Source organism: Xyrauchen texanus, chromosome 29, assembly GCF_025860055.1.
Source record: "Xyrauchen texanus isolate HMW12.3.18 chromosome 29, RBS_HiC_50CHRs, whole genome shotgun sequence".
In the NCBI taxonomy this organism is placed as follows: Eukaryota; Metazoa; Chordata; class Actinopteri; order Cypriniformes; family Catostomidae; genus Xyrauchen; species Xyrauchen texanus.
In genome coordinates, this window is record NC_068304.1 from 14,848,458 (window position 1) to 14,872,191 (window position 23,734).

General features: G+C 40.2%; 1 protein-coding gene across 1 annotated transcript in view; it reads left to right on the forward strand.

Moving 5' to 3' along the window:
* Positions 1–23,734, forward strand: part of LOC127622684 (thromboxane-A synthase-like) — a 111,583-nt gene that overhangs the window by 61,633 nt on the left and 26,216 nt on the right. Inside the window, exons 4-6 of the mRNA XM_052096712.1 lie at positions 1,240–1,292; positions 6,118–6,214; positions 9,027–9,143. Of these exons, the coding sequence (XP_051952672.1) occupies positions 1,240–1,292; positions 6,118–6,214; positions 9,027–9,143 (267 nt within the window). The remainder of the gene's footprint in view (positions 1–1,239; positions 1,293–6,117; positions 6,215–9,026; positions 9,144–23,734) is intronic.

Below are 23,734 nucleotides of genomic sequence, written 5' to 3' on the forward strand. Positions count from 1 at the left end.
TGGCAATCGGGGGTGTAGAAATACAACTTGGTAATGGGCAGTGGGCGGAATCACACAGGCCAAAACACAAACAGAAATTCCGTCCTGGAACGGACATTTCATAGTAGAAAATACTGGCTGTAGCATTGTTTTCGGAGAAGCCAGTATTTCAACTTTCCTAAATCTCTGATAACATATTTAGAAAATGTTATGCTTTAGTACAGTATATTTATTGCATATTGCTCATTTAGCTAATGTTATTAAGTTAACATATGGAACCTTATTGCAAGTGTTACCCCAACCTCTCTTTCTTTGTACTGTTGTACACAGTAGTGGTTTTCTTTTAAACTGCGATGTGAAAATAACAAGGCTAAATTTGGGGTTTCCCCTAAAAAAGAATAACTACCCCTTGTTTTTCGTCACTGTGTGGTGATTTTAGATTTGTGTGCAGATAGATATAAGAGATATTTATATACTGTAGATATTTAGTTATATAGAGCAGCACTGAAGATATAAATCTGATATATCACTATGACAATTAAAAGGATAGTTCACCCCAAAATGAAAATTCTCTCATCATTTACTCACCCTCATGCCATCTCAGATGTGTATGACTGACTGGAATCGTAAGAATTACATTAATGCTGCTTTTATGTGTGTTCAAATTTTGGTCACCATTCACTTGCATTTTATGGACCTGCAGAGCTGAAATGTTCTTCTAAAAATCTTTGTTTGTGTTCTGCAGAAGAAAGAAAGTCATACACATCTAGAAATGACATGAGTGTGAGTAAATGATGACAGAATTTTAATTTTTGGGTGAACTATTCCTTTAAATGTAATAGAGGGGACCAATTTTCAGTCATTTTGCATTTCTTCCCATTTTTCCAACATGGCCCTGCAAATTTCTGCCAAAGAAAATATGGTTCTGATCTGCAAAATTTGGCTCTGTACCAGACCTGCTGGTTTTAAACCAGAAAGGATAATGTTTTCACAATGGAATTAAAAACAAAAGAACAACACCTAGCAACACACACACATACACAACCACACATTCACGAGTATTACAGGGATTGTCATTTGTCACACCCGCTTTATAAGACATATCACAGCAGGGGAGAATTTCCATCTTTTGATTGATTCAGATTATTTTAGATAATGAATTGTCACTCTAAAATAAATTGATCAACATGTGTGACTTACAAATATTTGCAAGTGCTGTTTTATGTTTTAACATTATAATTCTTTTCTGCTTTCACTCAGGGATTTTTTGAAGCACATAGAGACCTTATAAACAAATATGGACGAGTTTGTGGGTAAGTCTTCCTCCAGTTTACTCACTTGGTTGAAAGACAAATTAATAAATGTAAATTAAAATGTATTGAAGTTTTGCATTTGTTTTATGCTGGAAAATCCAACTCTAGCTGGTAGCTGTGTTTTTTGTTCAAGTTGGTCATGAGCTGATCCAAGCTGGTCTTTATCTGGACCAAATTGGTTATGAGCTGGTCCAATCTGGTCCTTAACTGGTTGAGCAGCTACCATGTTCCAAAAACCACCTTGAGCTTGTATGAAAAGCTAGTAGGTGGTCTAAACTTGGACCAGCAAGAAACCAGCTACCATGTTCCAAAACACATCTACCAGCTTAAGCGGGATTTTCCAGCGGGGTATTGTTTGTTTCTTAAATAATGCTGTAATTACTAAACCTGTGACTTTCTTTTTACCCCAGAAAGCTCTATTCAAAGACATTAAGAAATATAAATATAAGATCCCTATTTGTTTTGTCAAGTGAAACATAAAAGACCTCTCATTACCCTCTCTGTAATAGAAAATGATTTTTCTGATTATATTTCTTTGAGGAAATGTAAGTAGGTGACATGATTGCTTTAGTTATTTTCACATTTATAGAATTACTTTAACACAAAGCAGTCTGAGCATAACAGGTTCAATCAACATGATATTCTCCCAGCACACATGAAGCCCTTGTCCTGTCATTCATATTCAGACAGCATCATTCTCTCACAGAGCACCCAGTGTCCTCTCTAATTTAGTCAGTCAGTGGCCAGACATTGTGTTTTAATACACCTGCTTCTAAGAGGCTGACTTCTCCTCGGGGAGATCAAAGCACAGGGTGCCACCGGGTTTCCTGTGTTGAGGTCAAGGAAGGGGCAAAGCATCAGAATGATGGTGGTTTGTCTGCTCGTGTGTGTTTATTTGCTCACTGGGCTAGGTATCTGAGGGGCTAGTTTGAATGTAGGGACCGGAAAAGAGAATCTAATTCGGAGTCATGTGGATAAATGTCAGAAGACATTACGGCATCTTTCAGTTAGAGTAATCCAAGAGCCTGAGCTCCTCGCCAGAATCAAAGGGCTTTGAAATACATATCAGTGCTCTGCACTCTCCTTAAAACCCTTGTCGGCTCCTAGTGCACAAGGCATCAGTCATCTAAGTTGAAAAGTTGCAGTGCATTGCAGGAGCTCTCAGCTTAAAACGAGCTGAAAGGGTGCTTTTCCTCTCTTTTTTTCCTTATGAAGGTGGGATTTATTTTTTTGCACTACCCCACAATATCTTTCAGATATGATTTGAGAACTTCTTGAAATGGCATTTAACCAGAAGCCATGAGAGAGATTTCATTCCTTACTGAAAGACACTATTTGCAATTGTGGTTGAACTATATGTGTTTTTTCAGTGACTGATTTTTACAGAGAAATGTGGCAGATATACTGCTGTTTTGCCTACATATGGAGGAACGGGGCTAGTTGTCACTCGGGAAGTTTTCAGATGGGCTATATCCAGTAACAATAAGATTTATACTTAAAAATCCAACTACACAAATGTGTATTTTTTTCTAGCAGAGGTTTTGTATGTTTGTTTCAATCACCTAGTTCAAAAATGTACAATCATTTTTGGGAATTCTACCCTCCAAAGTAAATTTTCACTATCATCATATTTTTGTCATAGCTCCTCAGTAAACAAGCAAACATAATCAAACCACACTAACATACACTAAGGCACGGGTCATCTATATTATGAAGTCATATTTTTAAAGAACTATTTTAATGTGTTTTTAGTACAAAGGTATTTTTCATGAATGAACATTGGGACAGGTTGTCACATTTGTTTTAAATATCATACATTTGTATACTTATACATTACAAGATTTGTTGGCCAATGCCATGTTTTAATATTTTTGTATGCTACCTTTTCCATTTTTGTTGTTCCATTAATTGTTTAGTGCCTCATAATTGTTTTCCTTTTTTCATTTAGCTAAAAAGCCTATAATACGCTGTTTAATGCAGACTGATCTTACAGTGAAACCTGAAACAGTATAGGTTGACTTTTCTTTTGCTAAAATCAGTCTGTGCTTACTGAAATTCAAAACACTGCCCCCAGTGGCCAAAGCGGTAAATGCTGTGGGCGTATGGGCATGTGTGAGCTCCATTTTGGCATTTGTAATATCCACGGAGGAGCGGCAAAAGCAAGTTGTGAAGCGAGTTGTTTTCAACTGTCAGGGCCGTATTAACGCACATACTTACCGAGGCTTAAGGCTGCAGGGGGGGCCCAAACTCCCAGAGGGGTGAGCGTGTGCGTAACTGCTAAGCCCATCTGTGTAGCGTATGATCATCGAGTGGTAGTTTCACATCCATACCTCAATTCTGGTGACTGGCAGGGGCCTCTCGGGCCCAGGACCACCTTAATGCTGCCCTGCAGGCTGCAATAAAGGCAGCAGGAATGCAGGTTTTATAAACTGAACCCGCCAACCCAACCCCCAAACCTTAACCTAACAATCAGTGGAGTAAAATTTTATGGAAAGGGGAAAAACCCTTCGCTGCTGTCGTGATGCGCATCCGGTTGCCCCACAGGGGAATGTAAATACACTGAAGCTGATACAAACATGTCTGAAAGGAGACGCCGCTTGTCAGTAAGTTTGCATAATGTGGCTGATCCTAGGGTACCAGAAGTGTACGACTCGTGTGATCATGCTGGTTAAGTGCAGGTGTAGATTTAAAAAGGGATGTCAGATGTAGATTTTGTTTCAGTAGTAGTGATTGGGGGTGACAGTAGATAGTGCCCTCTGAATGTTAACAAGAAACAGGTTGCAGGTTCCATTGTTTCTACTTACCCCAAATAGTGAGGCAGCATGCCCCACTATTGGGGCAAAAGGTCACTGTGTGAACTCAATCTTTCTCTTGGGCAATAATGATGAAAATCTTAATTGGACAGGTATGTGGTTATGCAGAAATTGACTTTCAAAAATAATCCTACCCAGAGAAATATTCACTAGACTAAAAAGGGTGACAACTAGGACCTGTCTCCCCTAAATATCTCCTAGGATGATGAATAATTTTCCATAGCTGACCACATTAAAATTGCCCTTTCCAATTTTTTTTTTTAAGTAGGAAAGATAGATTGGTCTGTATCATAGTAAGAATCTTAATTATGGTGTCAGGAAGTAGTTCTACAGTGTTTTTGGGCCAAAAGAGATGTCTTGAGAAAAATGCATGTATTTTGGGTACTATCTAGCAATTGATAATTAATGCAAACCCAGCGTGTAACAGCCAGTGTGACACTTTGGTGTAATAATCCAATAATTAAATGTTCCATTGTCAAATATTCCTTAGATATTACACAGCGTTTGCAAACAAAAAATTAAAAAATTTAATAAGTATAATATTGGACACCAAATTATTTTACAAAACATTTACTCAAAATAACTTACACTTAAAAAAGAGAATCAATTGTCCAAGCAGGCACGATTATAAGGTGATGCTAATAATTTAATAACACCAAATATCAGGCATTTAATTGGCAGGTCGATATAATGGCATATTACTAATTTGCTATATTCGACATTGCACCTAAGAGACTTCTTCACCATAGCTCTAGGGATCAATAAATGACACAATCAGTTTTCGAACAGACCGCCAGAGCAGATGCATAGATAAACCAAAACATACTAATGAGATCATAGTTTTAGACCACTCAGCTGCAAGCTTAATTCAACTCACCCTGAACTGTCAATGTCAACTTCATTAGTAAGATGATATGAAGAACCCATGTGCCCTATTCTAAGTTTAAAGTACCATAAGGACACAATACATGAATGATAAGTGTGATCTCGATTCCCATTGGCTGAGTCCCAGCTGGGATCAACTGCGCTTTACAGCCACTAGGCACGGTAATGAACCATAAAGGAAGAGTTCACTCAAAAATAACAATTCTGACTTTCTTTCTGACTACAAATTACTTTCTCTATGACATAGAACACAAAAGGAGATGTTAGGCGGAAAGATAGCTGCAAAAAAGATGCTATGAATGTGAAAGGTGACCGAGGCTGTCCTCTCCTTTTGTGTTCCATGGAAAAAAGAAAGTCATGTGGGTTTGGTACAACATAAGGTAAGTAAATGACAGCAGGGTTTTTATTTTGGGGTAAAATGTCCCTTTTAATGTGCTTTTACAGCCACTGGACACTGTAATCAACCTTAAGATCACCTTCTGTTGGAAAGTAAAGCTTCCAAAGATAATATGGACTAGATTAATGGCTCCAGTTATTTGCCTAAAAGATTCCATATCCATGCTTAATAAAGGTGTTTAATTATCTACTTGTTCCTGTTATTTCCTGTGAAATTGATTCTCAAGAAGGAGATTGCAGTCAAAAAGAAGTTGCATTCGGTAGAAAGACTGTCCCTCATGCTGGCACATGCAAGTGCACAGGCACACACACACACACACACACACACATGCTCTCAATTCTCCATTTCACATTGTAGATGATATGACCTCGCCATCTCAGCAGTGAAAGCTGCCACGCGTGACCATAAAAAAGGAACTACCAAGCAGCCTCATCAAACTTCTTTATATCGAGCTCACCTTGACATACACACACATGGTGTGGTGTGTGTGTGTGTGTGTGTGTGTGTGTGTGTGTTCAGACAGATGTGTATCTATACCCCTGTCACAGATATGATGGGAGACGGTGACTGCAGGTTTTTCAGCCACATATATGCTGTTATGTTGTGTGTGTGTGTGTGTGTGTGTGTGTTTGTCCTTTGTTCTTTTGTCTACTGCTATTCCCATGCAATATGGCTGGTGCAGTGTTATTTATTCATTTAATCTTTTTTGTTTGCTGTGTGTGTGTGTCAGTTATTATTTAGCACGGAGGCCTGTTGTGATAGTAGCAGACCCCGATATGCTCAGACATGTGATGGTGAAGGAGTTCAGTAAATTCCCCAACAGGATGGTAAGTTCGACATTTACACAAGCTAATATATCACACACACACACACACACACACACACACACACACACACTGAGCAATGCATCTCAAATGGCATTATTAGGCCAGAAACATACTCTGCATAAGAACGTAAATGCAATCTCATTTGATTTCATGCATTGTTGCGTTCCGAATGTGTAGGAGCACGATTTAGAATGCAAAACAGAAGTACATTACTCAAGTACTCAAGGGGCCAATCGAGGTCCTTAAAATGTATGTTGCATTAAATAAGACATGCTGTTATCCATTTATATAGCATTGCATATTCTGAACAGCGCCCTTAGAGGCAATGCAAAGACTGCATTGCCTCTAAGGGCGCTATTCAGAATATGCAATGCTATATAAATGGATAACAGCATGTTTTATTTAATGCAACATACATTTTAAGGACCTCAGTTGGCCCCTTGAGTACTTGAGTTTCTTATAGCCACAGTAACGAAAAACATGTTTAGTTTGTAGAATGGAACCAAAAACTTGCAATGCGTTAGACAAGCATTCACGTCTGCGTCTTGTGTACTTGTGGAGTGTATATTTCTGGCCTGAGCCACTATGACATCATCAAATTCCTGTTTGATGTCATTGCATTGCACAGCATATATGATCACACCTGCTCTCTAAATCATAAAATTAACTAAATCAGTGACAAGGACTGATTTGATGTATTACATACAGTATGTAGGTGTGTATGAACTGAATATATATGAATCAGTGCTGAGAGCACATACAATCTGAACGGTAAGGCATTGTCGCAAGGCTCCAGAGCTTTGAACTCCATTAGACCAGAGAGGTCAAAAACTAATGAACACATGACTTATGTATGGAAGCAGAGTCAAAGGTCATTAGATGACCTTGATTCCAGAGCAGAGCCTGCTGGGTGATGCTTAAAATAAACAGTTATGGCAGTGCCAGATCAATATGAGGGCCATGTGAACCAATGGGGCTTATCAGCTACCTCTTGACCTGTGTGTGCTGGTGTGCATGGATGTATGTACCGTACAAGAAAAGTTACAAACCAAACACCATGTCTAACCAACTGTGGGAGAGAACTCATAAACTAGATTTCCATGGCACCAAAAAACAGACAAATAGGATGTTTTGGCTCCTGTTAGCACAAATGAATAGATTTCTACACACGCAAATTTTAATCATCAAAGTCAATCCAACAGCCTAACATTCTGTTCAAGGCCAGCTCATTGTGCAGTACAATGAACCCGAAACTTTTATTCAAGTTACATTGCCAAGATGGATCCATTCTTTCTTTATTTTTTAACACTTTCAGACACAAACACTTTCCCTAAATACCTGTGCCATTAAAGGAATAATTCACATAAAAATGAAAATTCTCTCATTATTCACTTATCCAGATGCTATCCCAATTGTGTATATCTTTCTTGAGCAGAACACAAATTACGATTTTTAGAAAAACTTTAAAGCTCTGTAGGTGCTTATAATGTAAGTAAATGTAAAGCCATCAGGCTGCTGGCTATTTGATGGCCTGAAAGTCACATTTAGGCAGCATAAATGTAATACACGTGACTCCAGTCAATCAATTAATGTATTCTGAAGCAAATCAATAGGTTGGTGTAAGGAACAAATCTAATTAAAACTTTAACTTATTGTTATTCCCTGCTAATTCAGAGTCTGGGGGATGGAACTTCAACTACCCAAGAGATTATGGGAGAAAGATTTAAACTTGGTATTGTAGGAGGGAGAGTGGGCTAGGATTCTAAAAAAAACATAAAGTCTATATCTAGAGGTGCACACCCACCTGCTGGCGATGCAATCAGAAGATGCTGAAAAACCCATGTTTTTTTGGTTGTGTGTTAAGATCCAAGAATGTTGGTTGAGGGTTCAGAGTTTTATGTGACATACTGGCACTCAAATTTCATTTTTCCCCATTTTTCTGTATTTTAGGCATTTGGGCGGTCATTATATATATATGGTATAAGTACATCAGAAAATGGGTGCTAGCCAGTGTTTTGATCAGCAGACAGATTATCCTTCCGTCCTCATTTCAGGAGTGGTGCACAGAGTTGGGCAGAGTGGCAGCATTTGAGGAAGTGTTGTATAGAAGGCTAGGCAACCGGAGTTGTTCGATAAAAAGTGGGGCAGCTATCTGGACTTTTTGGAGGGCTCTCGGGAGGGGGGGTTCAGTTTTAAACATTTTATATGTTTGTTTATTAATATAATTTTTGTGTATTTATTTTTTATTATATGTATGTACCTGTATATATATTAAATATTTGTATTAAAAAAAATTCTGCATGTGTTTGGCCACATACATATAATGCATATATCCAGTATTTCAAATAAACATCAAACTTTGAATCTGCCATTGAGAAAATAACATTTGTTGTGTGGATGAATTTAAACATTAAAGCTTATACAGACACAGATGTCTACTGGCATAGTTAAACTACTAACTTTTAGTAGCCAGTAGGCTAATATAGCCTGTCAAACAAAATTGCTATATAGGCTATATGCCACACTGACAACACTAAATAATATAATAAATAGAATCTAATTTAATATGCAGCTGTGCGCATGTACATTAAAAACATCCAGTATGTCATTGAAGTCGACTACTAATCCAGTACTACATTGAATTCATCGCGCTACAGTCCGCACAAGTTTTCTGATTGGTTATGATTGAAGCCTGGCCCTCCCCCCACTCACAGTCGTCGTCTGGTATTGACATGGTGTTAGGCTTATCTTGTTGACTACTCCTTGTGAAACTTTTGAAGTGTGTAAAACCCCAGATGTGTTCTCTATGCAGACAATAAGAGGCAGCACTAAACCCATGAGCGAGAGTCTTATTATGTTAAAGGACGAACGCTGGAAACGTGTCCGCAGCATCCTCACACCATCCTTCAGTGCGGCCAAGATGAAAGAGGTGAGTTTTGCTTTCTCGTAATCTAAATGTGTGCACAAAACATAAAGCTTTTCTGAGAAGATATGTGATTATATATACTTATATAATCACATGTTATGTTCTTGAGTAAATAAATCAAGTGTAGCACTTTTAAAACCAGCTTGAACAAAAACTTGGAACCATAGAGGCTCTCAATTTTCCTGCCATTAAAAATGCTTTAAAAAAATTTTTGCATAAGATATCAGTTCTGCATAGGCCATGAGATTCCATATCAGATGTCCAGATAAGCATGAAATTCTCACAAGGATGATTATATCCCTAGTCCCTACCCTTATTTCTCACAAGCACACATATATGCTTGTTTTTCTATCATGGTGGGGGACTTCCATTGACATCAGTTGTTTTTATACTGAGCTACAATGTAATGATGTTTTATATCCCCTAAAGCTACACCTTAACCAAAACCTCACACAAACCTTTTTGCATTTTTTTATTTTTATGTACAACCCCAATTCCAAAAAAGTTGGTACAGTTGTGAATTTTATATTTTTTATTTATTTTTTATTTTTTTAAAATGTACTGTAATTTTAAATCAGACGATTGCTACATGCTCATAGAGATGGGCAATTTAAGACTAATAACAATTTGAGTTTAAATAACAAGGCGGTGTCCTCCAAACTACCTAGTCCTTCAAGAGCAAGGATCATTCAAGACTTATCAGTTTGCCAACAGATGCTTCAGCAAATAATCCAGCACTTTGAGAACTATGTTTCCCCAAAGACAAATTGAAAGGATTTTGGGCATTCCACCCTCTACACTGCACAATATAGTTAAAAGATTCAAGGAATCTGGTGAAATCTCTGTGCGTAAAGGGCAAGCCAAAAACCTGCCCTCTCCCCTACACATTATTGAAACCCTCTAGGAAGGCCACACATGCCCCATTTCTTCCTGTATGCCTCCATGTTACCCAGCCGTCTATATGTCATCTCCTCGAAAGCCGCTACTTTGCCCAATTCAGTGCACCATTCCTGAAAGGAGGGAGAACCAGCTGCCTTCCAACCCCTAAGAATTATTTGCCTGCTAATCATCACACTGAATAGAACCTACTTTTTAATATATTTGTCATTTATATCAATGACTGTCCCATCCCCCAAAATACCCAGTCTCAGCCATAGAGTAACCTCAGCATCCAAGACCTCACTGATGAAGTTCTGGACTTCCGACCAGAACTCCTGAATCATCCCACAGAGCCAAAAGGCATGGGCTATGTTCCCATCTTTCAACTAGCATCTTCAACAGGTAGGTGTATCTATTTAACCAAGTCTATACAACCAAGAGGGGGTCCAATATAAACAATGTATGATCTTAAATTGCATCAGATGGATCTTAGCATCTCTGGACATAGCCTTGATACTTTTTAGAATCCTGTCCCACTCCCCATCCTCCAGTGCCACGTTCAAATCCTTTTCCCATAACCCCTTGAGAGATGATAAAACTCCATCGACAAGACTCTGAATCAGCAAAGAATAGTACACTGATGCTTCATGACCCTTCCCAAAAGTAGCAATCACCACACTAAGGGTGTCCGCCACTTCAGGGAGCCTTATACTACTTCCAAAGACAGTAAATATAAATGGTGCAACTGTAAATATCTGAAGAATTGAGACCTCGGAATCCCCAATTGCTGTATAGTATTATAAAAAGGTCTTAATACTCCTTTTTTGTAAATGTCTCCAAGCGTAGCAACACCCCTCTCAATCCACTCCATCCAGCAGAAGAAGGATGTATCAATGCGTAATTTGGGGTTCAACCAAATGTTTGAGGCAACATTCAGATAAATATCTGAATTGAACATGCAGGAAATCTTTGACCACACTGATTGCAAGTGCAAAATGACAGATGAGATTTTACCTTTCTGGGCAATTTGGTAGAAAGACTTTGTAATGTGAGATAGAGGCAAGGGCCTCTTGGTCAATGCAAAACCAGGCAGGGGCCCTCTCTGGTGGGAGCGACCAATGTCTGTTAACCAAAAGCTTAATAGTAACATAAAATCTTTGGGTGACCTAACCCACCTTTGTCAACTGGCCTGTGTAACTTTGATTAAATTTAACCATTGATTAAAATGCATCTGAGGACATTTAACATTCCAAATAAAGGATTTGCCTATACTATCAAATTGTTTCAAATAAATGAGGGGAACTTCAATGGGGAGAGACTGTAGTAAGTATTTTGTGTAGTACATTTTATAACATTAACTACATTTACATTCACAAAACAAGCTCCAATCGCTAGCAGAACCAGCACAAAAAAAATTACTTTCAGTTTCCTCGGACAGTCAAACGAATGTTCAGTGAGCCGGCAGGTTCATGAGTGCAGCAGATGACCTAAACCTTCCATTGTTCTTTAAAAAATACTCCACAAAACAAACTCCAGCTAATAGGAGGCATAAACACAAGGAACGTGCAGATTCATCCTCAACTGTTATTTGGTTGAGTGTTATTCCACAAAACAAACTCCAGATGCTAGGCGAAACAGCACAAAAGTAACAAAACAGGTGCCCAGTTTCCTCGGATGGTCAAGTGAATGTTCAGTGAGTCAGGTCCACAAGGCTGCAAAGCTAGTGCCACACAATGACTCACTCATTCCAGAGGCTTTATGAAGTATATCGTATATTGAGTACAAGTAAACACTCTACAGCTATCCTTAGCATCTATTCTCAACCTGGCTGGGACCTTCAGTGCAAAGTGATCCTCCGTCAATGCAAAAGTTTCTTGAAGGGTATTACTCCACAAAACAGACTCCAGCTGCTAGGTGGAACCAGCACAAAATTAAACCTGAAAAGGTGTCTAGCTTCCTCGGACGGTCAAGTGAATGTTCAGTGAGTCAAGCTCACTTGGCTTCAACGTGAGAAACACACCATGATTTCCTCAGTCCATTGATTTAAAGAAAGTCATCACTTGTTGTGGGCATGTAAATATTTTGCGGCCATCCTTAGGATATATTCTAAATTTGGCCGGGAATATCAGTGTAAAAGTGACCTTCCGTTGATGTAAGAGTTTCTTGCATTCCGTCGATGCATACATTTCTTAGAGTGTTATTCCACAAAACAAACTCCAACCACTAGGCAGAACCAACACAAAAAGAAACAAAAAGGCACCCAGTTTCCTCAGAGAGTCAAGTTAATGTTCAGTGAGTCAGGCCCAATAGGCAGCAACATGAAGATCACCAGTTGGCTTACTCACATCATTGTCTCTATGAAGGACAATGCTTGTTGTGGGCATGTAAATATTTTGCAAGCCATCCTTAGTATACACTCACCTAAAGGATTATTAGGAACACCTGTTCAATTTCTCATTAATGCAATTATCTAATCAACCAATCACATGGTAGTTGCTTCAATGCATTTAGGGGTGTGGTCCTGGTCAAGACAATCTCCTGAACTCCAAACTGAATGTCAGAATGGGAAAGAAAGGTGATTTAAGCAATTTTGAGCGTGGCATGGTTGTTGGTGCCAGACGGGCCGGTCTGAGTATTTCACAATCTGCTCAGTTACTGGGATTTTCACGCACAACCATTTCTAGGGTTTACAAAGAATGGTGTGAAAAGGGAAAAACATCCAGTATGCGGCAGTCCTGTGGGCTGAAAATGCCTTGTTGATGCTAGAGGTCAGAGGAGAATGGGCCGACTGATTCAAGCTGATAGAAGAGCAACTTTGCCTGAAATAACCACTCGTTACAACCGAGGTATGCAGCAAAGCATTGGTGAAGCCACAACACGCACAACCTTGAGGCAGATGGGCTACAACAGCAGAAGACCCCACCGGGTACCACTCATCTCCACTACAAATAGGAAAAAGAGGCTACAATTTGCAAGAGCTCACCAAAATTGGACAGTTGAAGACTGGAAAAATGTTGCCTGGTCTGATGAGTCTCGATTTCTGTTGAGACATTTAGATGGTAGAGTCAGAATTTGGTGTAAACAGAATGAGAACATGGATCCATCATGCCTTGTTACCACTGTGCAGGCTGGTGGTGGTGGTGTAATGGTGTGGGGGATGTGTTCTTGGCACACTTTAGGCCCCTTAGTGCCAATTGGGCATCGTTTAAATGCCACAGCCTACCTGAGCATTGTTTCTGACCATCTCCATCCCTTTATGGCCACCATGTACCCATCCTCTGATGGCTACTTCCAGCAGGATAATGCACCATGTCACAAAGCTCGAATCATTTCAAATTGGTTTCTTGAACATGACAATGAGTTCACTGTACTTAAATGGCCCCCACAGTCACCAGATCTCAACCCAATAGAGCATCTTTGGGATGTGCATCCCATAAATCTCCATCAACTGCAAGATGCTATCCTATCAATATGGGCCAACATTTCTAAAGAATGCTTTCAGCACCTTGTTGAATCAATGCCATGTAGAATTAAGGCAGTTCTGAAGGCGAAAGGGGGTCAAACACAGTATTAGTATGGTGTTCCTAATAATCCTTTAGGTGAGTGTATATTCTACATTTTACCATATCTCAGCCTTCCTCATGCTCAGGAATTCCAACAATTTGGAGGTAGTTTTCCCGATTACTATTCTCAAGGTCTTCCTTGAGAATTCAAATCTACTTTGGTCGCTAGCGGATTAGCAGCTAATTCCCTCCCAAGGATTCTGAATTCTTTGACATGTTGACTTCATTGAACAGTTATGTACCAGGGTGTATCAAATCTCACCGGTTTATGACACAAAAAGTATGAAAATCTAACAAAGAGCTCGTCGTTCACACGTCCTACCCCTGCATGGTGCCATGGCGCCACTCAGACATCACTGTCTTAAAAGTGTCATTCATCTGTAATGCATATCATGAACATGGGCTTGGGGTAACTTTAGTAAACCTTTGTTAGTCTACACCACTCACCCATACATCCACAGATGCAAGTTAAGACTTTGCTATGGAAAGCAGAAGCCCTACATCAACACTGTCCATAAGCACTGCCGAATTCTCTGGGCTCGTTCTCATCTTAGATGGAAAGTAGAACAGTGGAACCGTGTTGTTTTGGTCTGATGAGTCCACATAAAAAAAAAAAAAGTTTTTGAAAAACACAGCCGTCATGTTATTCGGGCCAAAGAGAAAAAGCGCCATACAAGCTGTTAATAGCTTCAGGTCCCAATGTGAGTGTCTATATGGGATAGGGGTGTGTCAGTGCCCATGGCATGGGTAACTCGCATATCTGTGGTGTAAAATATACAGATATGTAAATATTTTGGAGCAACATATACTGCCATTCAGCACCACCTTTTCCAGGGACGTCCAGGAATTTTCAGCTGGACAACTTCAAACCACATCCTGCCCGGATTATAAGATTACAAGTGTGGGTGCTAGATTGGCCTGCTTGCAGTCCTGACCTGTCTCCAATTGAGAATGTGTGGTGCATTATGAAGCACACCATCCGGCAACGAAGACCCTGAACAATTGTGCAGCGAAAGACCTACATAATAGATGAATGGGGGAAAATTCCACTTTCTAAACATTTGTGTCTTTAGTGCCGAAATGCTTACAAAGTTTTATTAGAAGAAATGGTGTTTCAAAGTGGTAATCAATCGACTGTGCCAATTTTTTGGGAGCGTGTTGCAATCCTTTGATTTGAAATGACTGTATATTTAAAAGAAAACCAAAATTACATTCACAGGGTAAAACATCATATAATGTGTAGTTGTAGAGCTTTCAATATAATAATTTACAAATCACTAATTTTAGTTTATATTAGCATTTTTATACTGTCCCAACTTTTTTGGAATTGGGGTTGTATTAGACATTTAACTATTATGTTTATTAAGCAGTTACCCTATTACCCTAACCCTTATAACACTACCAATACAATCAGAGAGAAGTGATTAAAAGTAAGCCCCTAAAACAAAGAAATAAATCAGAAAGTGAATGGAAAAGAGAGGGCATTAAAGAGGTGCTGTAGTCAGACATACTGAGGAGAGAGAGATGAGGTTGCAATCTCTGTCTGTGGCAAACTATGAAAAAAGAGAAGAGAAGTGCGGTCGACTCTTCAAATTACATCACTGATGACAAAAGATAGACAGACAGAGATGAATCTCTCTGCTGAAAATGTATGACTGGCCAGAATGGGATTGTTGAGTTGTGATTGGGTGATCTTTGATGACAGCAGTTAATTGCTGTTCGTTCTCTTGGGTAATGGGTTTTGAAGTACCACTCATCAGATCTTACATCATAGAGCAGGATCGATTTTTATTCTAAGTTTACCATGTCTCATGTGACTGCTTTTCAAATCAAATCAAATCAAATCACTTTATTGTCACACTACCATGTACACAAGTGCAACAGTAGGTGAAATTCTTGTGTGCAGTTCCGAGCAACATAGCAGTCATGACAGTGACGAGACATATACCAATTACAGTAAACAACATACTTACACAACACAATTTACATATCAAATGTACACATACTTACACAACACAATAATTATATACAATGTACAGTAGACAATACACACAATATAGAATACGCATTATACAATAAGTAAGAGTATATGAAATATATATAAGTAGTTGTATTGAGGAGAATATGTTGACAGTCCAGTGTGAGATTATAGATTAATAAAGTGCAGTGCTAATTATTGATCCTGATAGATCAAGTGTTCAACAGTTTGAAGCTATCATGTAGTCGGCTGGTGCGGGTCCTGATGCTGCGATACCGCCTGCCTGATGATAGCAGTGAGAACAGACCATGACTCAGGTAGCTGGAGTCTCTGATGATCCTCCGAGCTTTTTTTCACACACTGCCTAGTGTATATGTCCTGGAGGGAGGGAAGCTCACCTCCGATGATGTTTCTGGCAGTTCGCACCACCCTTTGCAGGGCTTTGCAGTTGTGGGCGGTGCTATTGCCGTACCAGGCGGTGATGCAGCCAGTCAGGATGCTCTCTACAGTACTAGTGTAGAACCGTGTGAGGATGTGTTGGTTCATTCCAAACTTCCTCAGCCGTCTCAGGAAGAAGAGGCGCTGGTGAGCCTTCTTCACAATGGCCTCAGTGTGGACGGACCATGTGAGTTCCTCAGTAATGTGGACACAGAGGAACTTGAAACTGCTGACTCTCTCTACCGGTGCTCCGTTAATGGTGATGGGGCTGTGTTCTCCGTCTTTCTTCCTGATGTCCACTACAAGCTCCTTGGTTTTACTGACGTTGAGGGAGAGGTTGTGCTCCTGACACCAGCGTGTCAGAGTGTGCACCTCCTCTCTGTGGGCTCTTTCATCATTGTCAGTGATCAGACCTACAACCGTCGTATCGTCAGCAAACTTAATGATGGTATTGGAGCTATGTGTTGCCACACAGTCATGTGTGTATAGGGAATACAGGAGTGGGCTGAGAACACAGCCCTGTGGGGCTCCAGTGTTGAGGGTCAGTGATGAGGAGGTGTTGCTGCCCATTCTAACCACCTGACGTCTGCCTGACAGGAAATCCAGGATCCAGCTTCACAGCGAGCTGTTTAAGCCCAGAGCCCGGAGTTTCTCATCAAGCTTGGAGGGCACTATGGTGTTGAATGCTGAGCTGTAGTCTACAAACAGCATTCTCACATATGTGCTCCTTTTTTCCAGATGGGAGAGAGCAGTGTGTATTGTAGATGCAATGGCATCATCAGTGGAGCGGTTGTTGCGGTAGGCAAACTGCAATGGGTCCAAAGAGGGGGGCAGCACAGAGCAGATGTAATCTCTGATTAACCTCTCGAAGCATTTGCTGATGATGGGGGTCAGAGCAACAGGACGCCAGTCATTTAAGCAAGTGATTATAGCTTGCTTCAGTACAGGCACAATGGTTGATGTTTTAAAGCATGTGGGGACTACAGACAGGGAGAGGGACAGATTGAAAATGTCCGTAAAAACACCAGCCAGTTGATTCGCGCACGCTCTGGTGACGCGGCCTGGAATGCCGTCTAGACCCGCGGCTTTACGGATGTTCACCCGTCAGAATGATCGGGTTACATCCACAACAGAGATGAAGAGTGAACCGACCTCTGTAGCGTCAGCCGCGAGTGCTCTCTCCGCGAGGGCGGTGTTATTGTCAATGCTGAATGATTGAATAGGAATAAATACAGTAAATCATGTTAAATGAGTCCTTGTTTAAATTATGTTGTCGATGTTGATTTTTCCATTGAAAATATATTTTAGATTTGAGCATAATCTGTGTCTGGAAGCCTTTATGAGATTGTGTCCTCCTTTTAGCGTTGCCAAGAATAGAAGATGATTTCATCTCCTAAAAAATAAAGAATCAACATTTGGTATATGTGAATCGTCCAAAATATATTATTATATTGACCCATATTATATTAGGTGTCTTTAACTACTACATACTTTAATATATACATGCATATGCATTTAATACAAAGTACTTATTGTGTACATATGTGTTCTTGCATTGTACTTGCATTTAAAGTACATACATTTAATTACATCTGTAATAGTTGCACTGTTAACCTTACTCCAAACCCTAAACCTAGCCTTACCCCAACCCGTAAACCTAACCCCTAACGCTACTCCTAAACCTACCTGTATCTCAAACGACAGTAGCAGCAAATGTGAATCTTGTAATAATTTTGCATAACATGCAGTTGCACAATAAATACATTGAACTGTATGTATTTTAATGTTAGTCGTCGTCGGCAACCGTCCGTCTCGGGAGACGATGGTGTAGCTCGGTGCGTCTATCTGCACCGCCGGGAATGGCTGTACAGACCAATTCTAGAGTGGCAGTCCTTGCCGCACTGGGCGCAGAAGGGGGATGGCTACATAATATTTAAAGACACCTAATATATAGTGGGACCGAATTTTGGAATGCACCATCAGCAAACTTGATGGCATTGGAGCTATGTGTTGCCACACAGTCATGTGTGTACAGGGAATACAGGAGTGGGCTGAGAACACAGCCCTGCAGGGCTCCTGTGTTGAGGGTCAGTGATGAGGAGATGTTGCTGCCCATTCTAACCACCTGGTGTCTGCTTGACAGGAAGGCCAGGATCCAGCTTCACAGCGAGCTGTTTAATCCCAGAGCCCGGAGTTTATCATCAAGCTTGGAGGGCACTATGGCTTTGAATGCATAGCTGTTGTCTACAAACAGCATTCTCACATATAAGTTCCTTTTTCCAGGTGGGAAAGAGCAGTGTGCAGTGTAGATACAATGGCATCATCAGTGGAGCGGTTGTTGCGATAAGCAAACTGCAGTGAGTCCAGTGAGGCAGGCAGTCGAGTTACGTCCGCTACGGAGACGGAGAGTGAACTTACCTCTGTAGCTTCAGCCACGGGAGCTCTCTCTGCAAGGGCAGTGTTATTTCCCTCGGAACAAGCATAAAACATGTTTTGCTCATCCGGCAGAGAGGCAGCGGTGTTCACGGTGGAGTTTTTATTAACTTTGAAGTCTGTGATGATATTAATTCCCTGCCACATGCTTCTAGAGTCGGAGGTGTTGAACTGTTCTTCAATCTTACATAGAGTATCAAATACGTACAGTATTAGTTAAAACTTTGAACACACATACTTATTCTTTATTATTACAATTTTCTGCATGAATAAAAGTAAAGTCCTCAAAACTATTACAAATACATTTGAAAGTATGGGCATTATGTAGATATTATAAGTTAACTTTATTATTAATATTTTAGCTTCTTCAAAGTAGCCAGCCCTAGCCTGGATTACAGCTTGGTCAAATCAAAGCACGGTCCATGGGATGCTTTTTAATAAACCATGTTTAATTAGTTCTCATGTATGCTGCTGGGCATTTGTTGGCTGCTTTTCCTTTACTCTCTGGTCCAACACATTTATGTTAAAAAAAAAAAAAAAAGGATTAACTAAAATATACAGTTTCAAAACTAATTTCAAGGATTTAAGCATAAACCTTGAAAGCAAAATGTAAAAACATTATGAGAATCATAACTTCAGACAAGTGTGTTCACATTTTTTAATGATAGTGCATGTGGATACCAATTTTTTTTTAATTTCAACAATATTGCATTCTAGATGCAAATATTGCATCTCTAGTGCAATGTTGTTACAGAAATATTGCATTTGAAAAAATAAAAACGTAAGGGTGCTGCCATTATTGGCCACAGCCCTGTGCCAGTGAAACAGCATGCATTAAACATTTCATTTCTCTTCTACAGCTGGGATGGTAAACATGTCCATCCTGAATCTCAGAGTGTGTGCTGTAAAAAAAAATCACTCACACACACACAACACAGAATACCCATAACTCTGGAGTGACATTCACCCAAGCTAAATTCGGCATGTGTGACATCATGCAGGAGCTATCCACACACACACTCTATCCTTTGTTTATGAACACAGTACTGGGGAGAAAATCTGCACAGTGGCAAAGACACAAACTTCTAATGAGCTCGTAAACATCTTTACAGTGCACAATAATCCAAGCCTCTGAGCTGCTTCTTAAAGCATGTCCATTAATTTAATTACAGTAAACAGAACTGTTGTGCTTGCACATTTATACCCGCAGAATTGCCTGACTCTTTTCAAACACGCGATGCATTCCATATTAAATATTAGCTGCCTCTGGCCAAGGATTTTTTGTGAAATCAAATCGTGTTAATCATTTTGCTTGCTTGAATGTTTAATGTATGACCAATCCCCAAGTTGTGTACGTATATAAATGTGTGTGCAAATGTGTAGGCATGCACTTGCTGCCTGTATTGATTTTCATTAGCTACAGTGTAGCGGCAGAAAGAGACAGAGGACACTGCTCCTGTCGTCCTCCATCAGCCTCTCCAGTCATCTTCATCTGTCTGCCTGTGCGTAGTCAATATGCCTCAACAAACATATGCACACACACACCTGTTCATCTTATTTTACTACAAAGGAAAGCCTCACAGAGATTTTTTTTTTCCAGTAAAACTTAGAAATCACTTGACCCACTGGTGAATACAGAATGATGAACATAATGTTGTATAAAAAAAAACTTTTCCGTATACTATGTAGTTGAGCAATTTAGTATGGGTCTTCCAGAAACTGAACACTTTGTGGTCTAAAAAAACATCTAAAATGCTGAAAAGCTCAAGTTTATCTGGAAGTTTAATATACTAAACTGTTACATACATAAAGAAATGCATAATAATCTGTTAAGCATTGTATAATATGATAATGTGTAGTGGGCTAAAGGTCATGTTTAGTTATATCTTATAACTATACAAACAGTAAGTATTAATGGTTCCCAGTATAACTACCAAGAGTCAAGAACATATTGTGACAGATCAATAGCTCTTTACTGAAGGAGGATGTGACAGCCAGGTGTAATGTCCAATGTAAGTCTCTTTATTCAAGCACTTTTCAGTGTAACACATTTACTCATTGTGCACCTGCCCATGACCCAAGTGGAAGCCCAGATACCACCATAATTCCACCCGTACAGTTGTGCACTTCTTTTGGTTTGCCATGATTCTAATGACTGGGGTCACTCGATCGGTGACTTTTAAGTTCACCTCCGTTCCAAGCTCCTCCCTCTCCGGAACCACCATCGACAAAGTCATGTTAAGAGGTTGAAGTGGTAAATCTGACATACTCCGCCTTTATCCGTTCGTTTCACCTCATAATTGATTTCCCCAATGTGGAAATCGCCGTGTGACCTCAAAGGGTCCTTGCCACTTGCCGGTAATTTAGAGCTTGATGTGGGGAGCAATACAAGGACTTTATCACCTGGTGTAAATTCCCGTATCCGAGTACCACTATTATACATCCGGCTTTAGCATACTTGAGCCTGGAGCAAATTCTCTTGTGCTAATTGCCCCAGTGTGTGGGCTTCTGCTATTTGGTCAAGAATGTTTTGAACGTCATGTTTGCCTTTTGAAGATCCCTCCTCCCAATTTTCCCTTAGGATGTAGAGCACGCCCATACAATAATTCAATTGGGGAGAACCCCGTGGAGGCTTATGGGACCTCTCACACTGCAAATAATAGGGGCTCGAGTCACTTGTCCCAATTTCAAGTGTCTTTATGCACAAACTTAAAAATTATATTCTTTAAGGTCTGATTAAATCGTTCGACCAAGCCATCCGTTTTGGGTCCAAACACTGGTCCGAATCGATTTAATCCCCAATAATTTGTACAGTTTGCATAGTGTACGTTACATAAACATAGTGCCCTGTAGTATTATTCTAAGTATTCTCCTCAGCGTCACAATCTTCAGCCAGCAGCCACTTTCGGCATGAGTCATGGAGCTGTCAAGTGAATGGGCGGCCAAGGTTGCCGAGCATCAGTGTTGGCATTGTTGCTCTGGGCTTCAGCCGATCCATTGCAGGATGGCTTTCTTCAGATCTTTGTACACCAGGAGGTTGGATGCAGTTAGTTGGTGGGCCATGAGTTGCGCTTCCCCGGACAATAGCAGCACAAGTCGGGCCACCCTCTGAGTGCTGGGCCAGTTCCATACTCCCGGCGTCCACTCAAAGAGCTCAAGGAACTCCTCCGGGTCGTCTTGAGGTCCCATCTTTGTCAGTGTAACGTGCGGTATGGCCGTAGGTGGGTCCGGGGTCGCAGCGAATGACTCTTCCTGATGTGCCATGCTCCGTAGCATCTGCCGGTCCTCCACTTGAGCCTGGAAGAGTGCCTGGAACCTGCTGTAGGGCTTGGTCGACACTTTGTGTGTCTCTCTCTCTCCTCCGGCGGTCTGGACTGCCCTTTTAACCCCCTTCAGCTCTCACTGCAACACAAAACAGCTGTTAGAATTCTCCACAGACATCCCTCGGCCACGCCCACATCACCACACATATGTTTACTTATGAATAAATCATTATATATTTAATTAGGACTCTTAAATCAATCATTCACTATAAATTACTGAAATGTCCCCCCTTCTTCCTGAAACAGAAAATATGATTGTTTGGAAAAATGCTGATTGGTTGTTCAGCCAAATCAGATTGTCTGTCTTGTGTTTGACTTTAGGTATTTCAGAGAATATCTGTTAATTTAGTAAAATAAAAAAAAACACAATTCGCTAAATGTGCCGCAGCATCGCTTCAATCTGTGGTCACACCAGATTTTAGAGCATTCAAAATTATTTCAGACAGCACAATGGACAGGACACAATGCCACATGTTAGGGCTTCTTATTCTGATAAATAATAAATCACAAATAGTGAATAATATTATATTCAAAATGTTAAACTAGATTATATATTATTATTTCAATCCTTACTGGAGAATTGCATCATTAGCTAAGCAACATGCTAACATCATTCACTAGAAATCATTTAAAGATATAGTTCCCCCCAACATTTTTATTCTCTCAGCATTTACTCATCCTCATACCATCCCAGATTTGTATGATTTTCTTTCATCTGCTGAACACAAACAAAGACTTAGAAGAATATTTCAGCTCCAGAATGCACATAAAGGCCGCATAAATGTAATCCATAAATATCTAGTTGTTAAATCTGTATCTTCAGGAGTGATATGATAGGTGTTGGTGAGAAACATCAATATTTAAGTCCTTTTTTAACATGTATTTCCTCACTGCCCAGTAGGTGGCGATATGCACGAAGAATGTGAATCACCAAAAACAATATAAGAATAAAAGTGAAAGTGGAGATTTATAGTAATAATAATATGGACTTAAATATTTATCTGTTTCTCACCCACACCTATCATATTGCTTCTGAAGACATGGATTTAACCACTGGAGTTTAACCATCCCTTTAAGTTGAATCTCCAGAGCACTTCATGTGACCTAATAACCTATGAATGACTTACTTATAGTTACATTTACATTTATGCATTTGGCAGACGCTTTTATCCAAAGCGACTTACAGAGCCCTTATTACAGGGACAATCCCCCCGGAGCAACCTGGAGTTAAGTGCCTTGCTCAAGGACACAATGGTGGTGGCTGTGGGGATCGAAATGACAACCTTCTGCTTAACAGTTTAGTGCTTTAGCCCACTACGCCACAACCACTCCAGTTCTTTCTGCATATTAAGCAGGGATAGGAGAAAGTATTTTAATATCGGAAGAAGTTACACACTTCAGTCTAAAGCCTGGACCAGCACTGAACTGTGTAGTAGTGGAAGCCAGTCTTTTCACCAGGGTAACTAAATTACATATTTGAAGATGTGAAGTTGATTGGTTTCCTAATTAATAGCTGAATTGATCTCATTGGCTTCTCAGCAGAAAGTAGCCTGCCCTGGACAGAACACTCTGTACATTGCTTCTTTTCCTTTTCTTTCTACTATTCCTTCATATATACCTCTTTCTCTGTGGCTCCATGCTCTAAAGCAGACTATATCTCTTTGTTTTGCTGGCTCTCTGCTCTTGAGCCGACGGGATCAATAGGTCTCATAAGAGCAGCTGGCTTATCACGGCTGCAGTCAAGGGTGCCAGAGAGTAGAGCCAGAGCCCTGAACACAGAGCCTGGAAAATCTCTCATCTCCCTGAGATAGAGAGGAAGTGAAAAGAGATGGCAGGTGTGAAACAGGACAGTTCCCAGAATCTTGTGTCTAGAGGAGCTTAATCTATCTCAAGCCCTTTGTGTCATCTCTGGTCCGCTCCTCCCGAATGAATGGACCAAGTGAACACAGGCCGAGCTGTGGAGTGTTTTGTAATAAATAA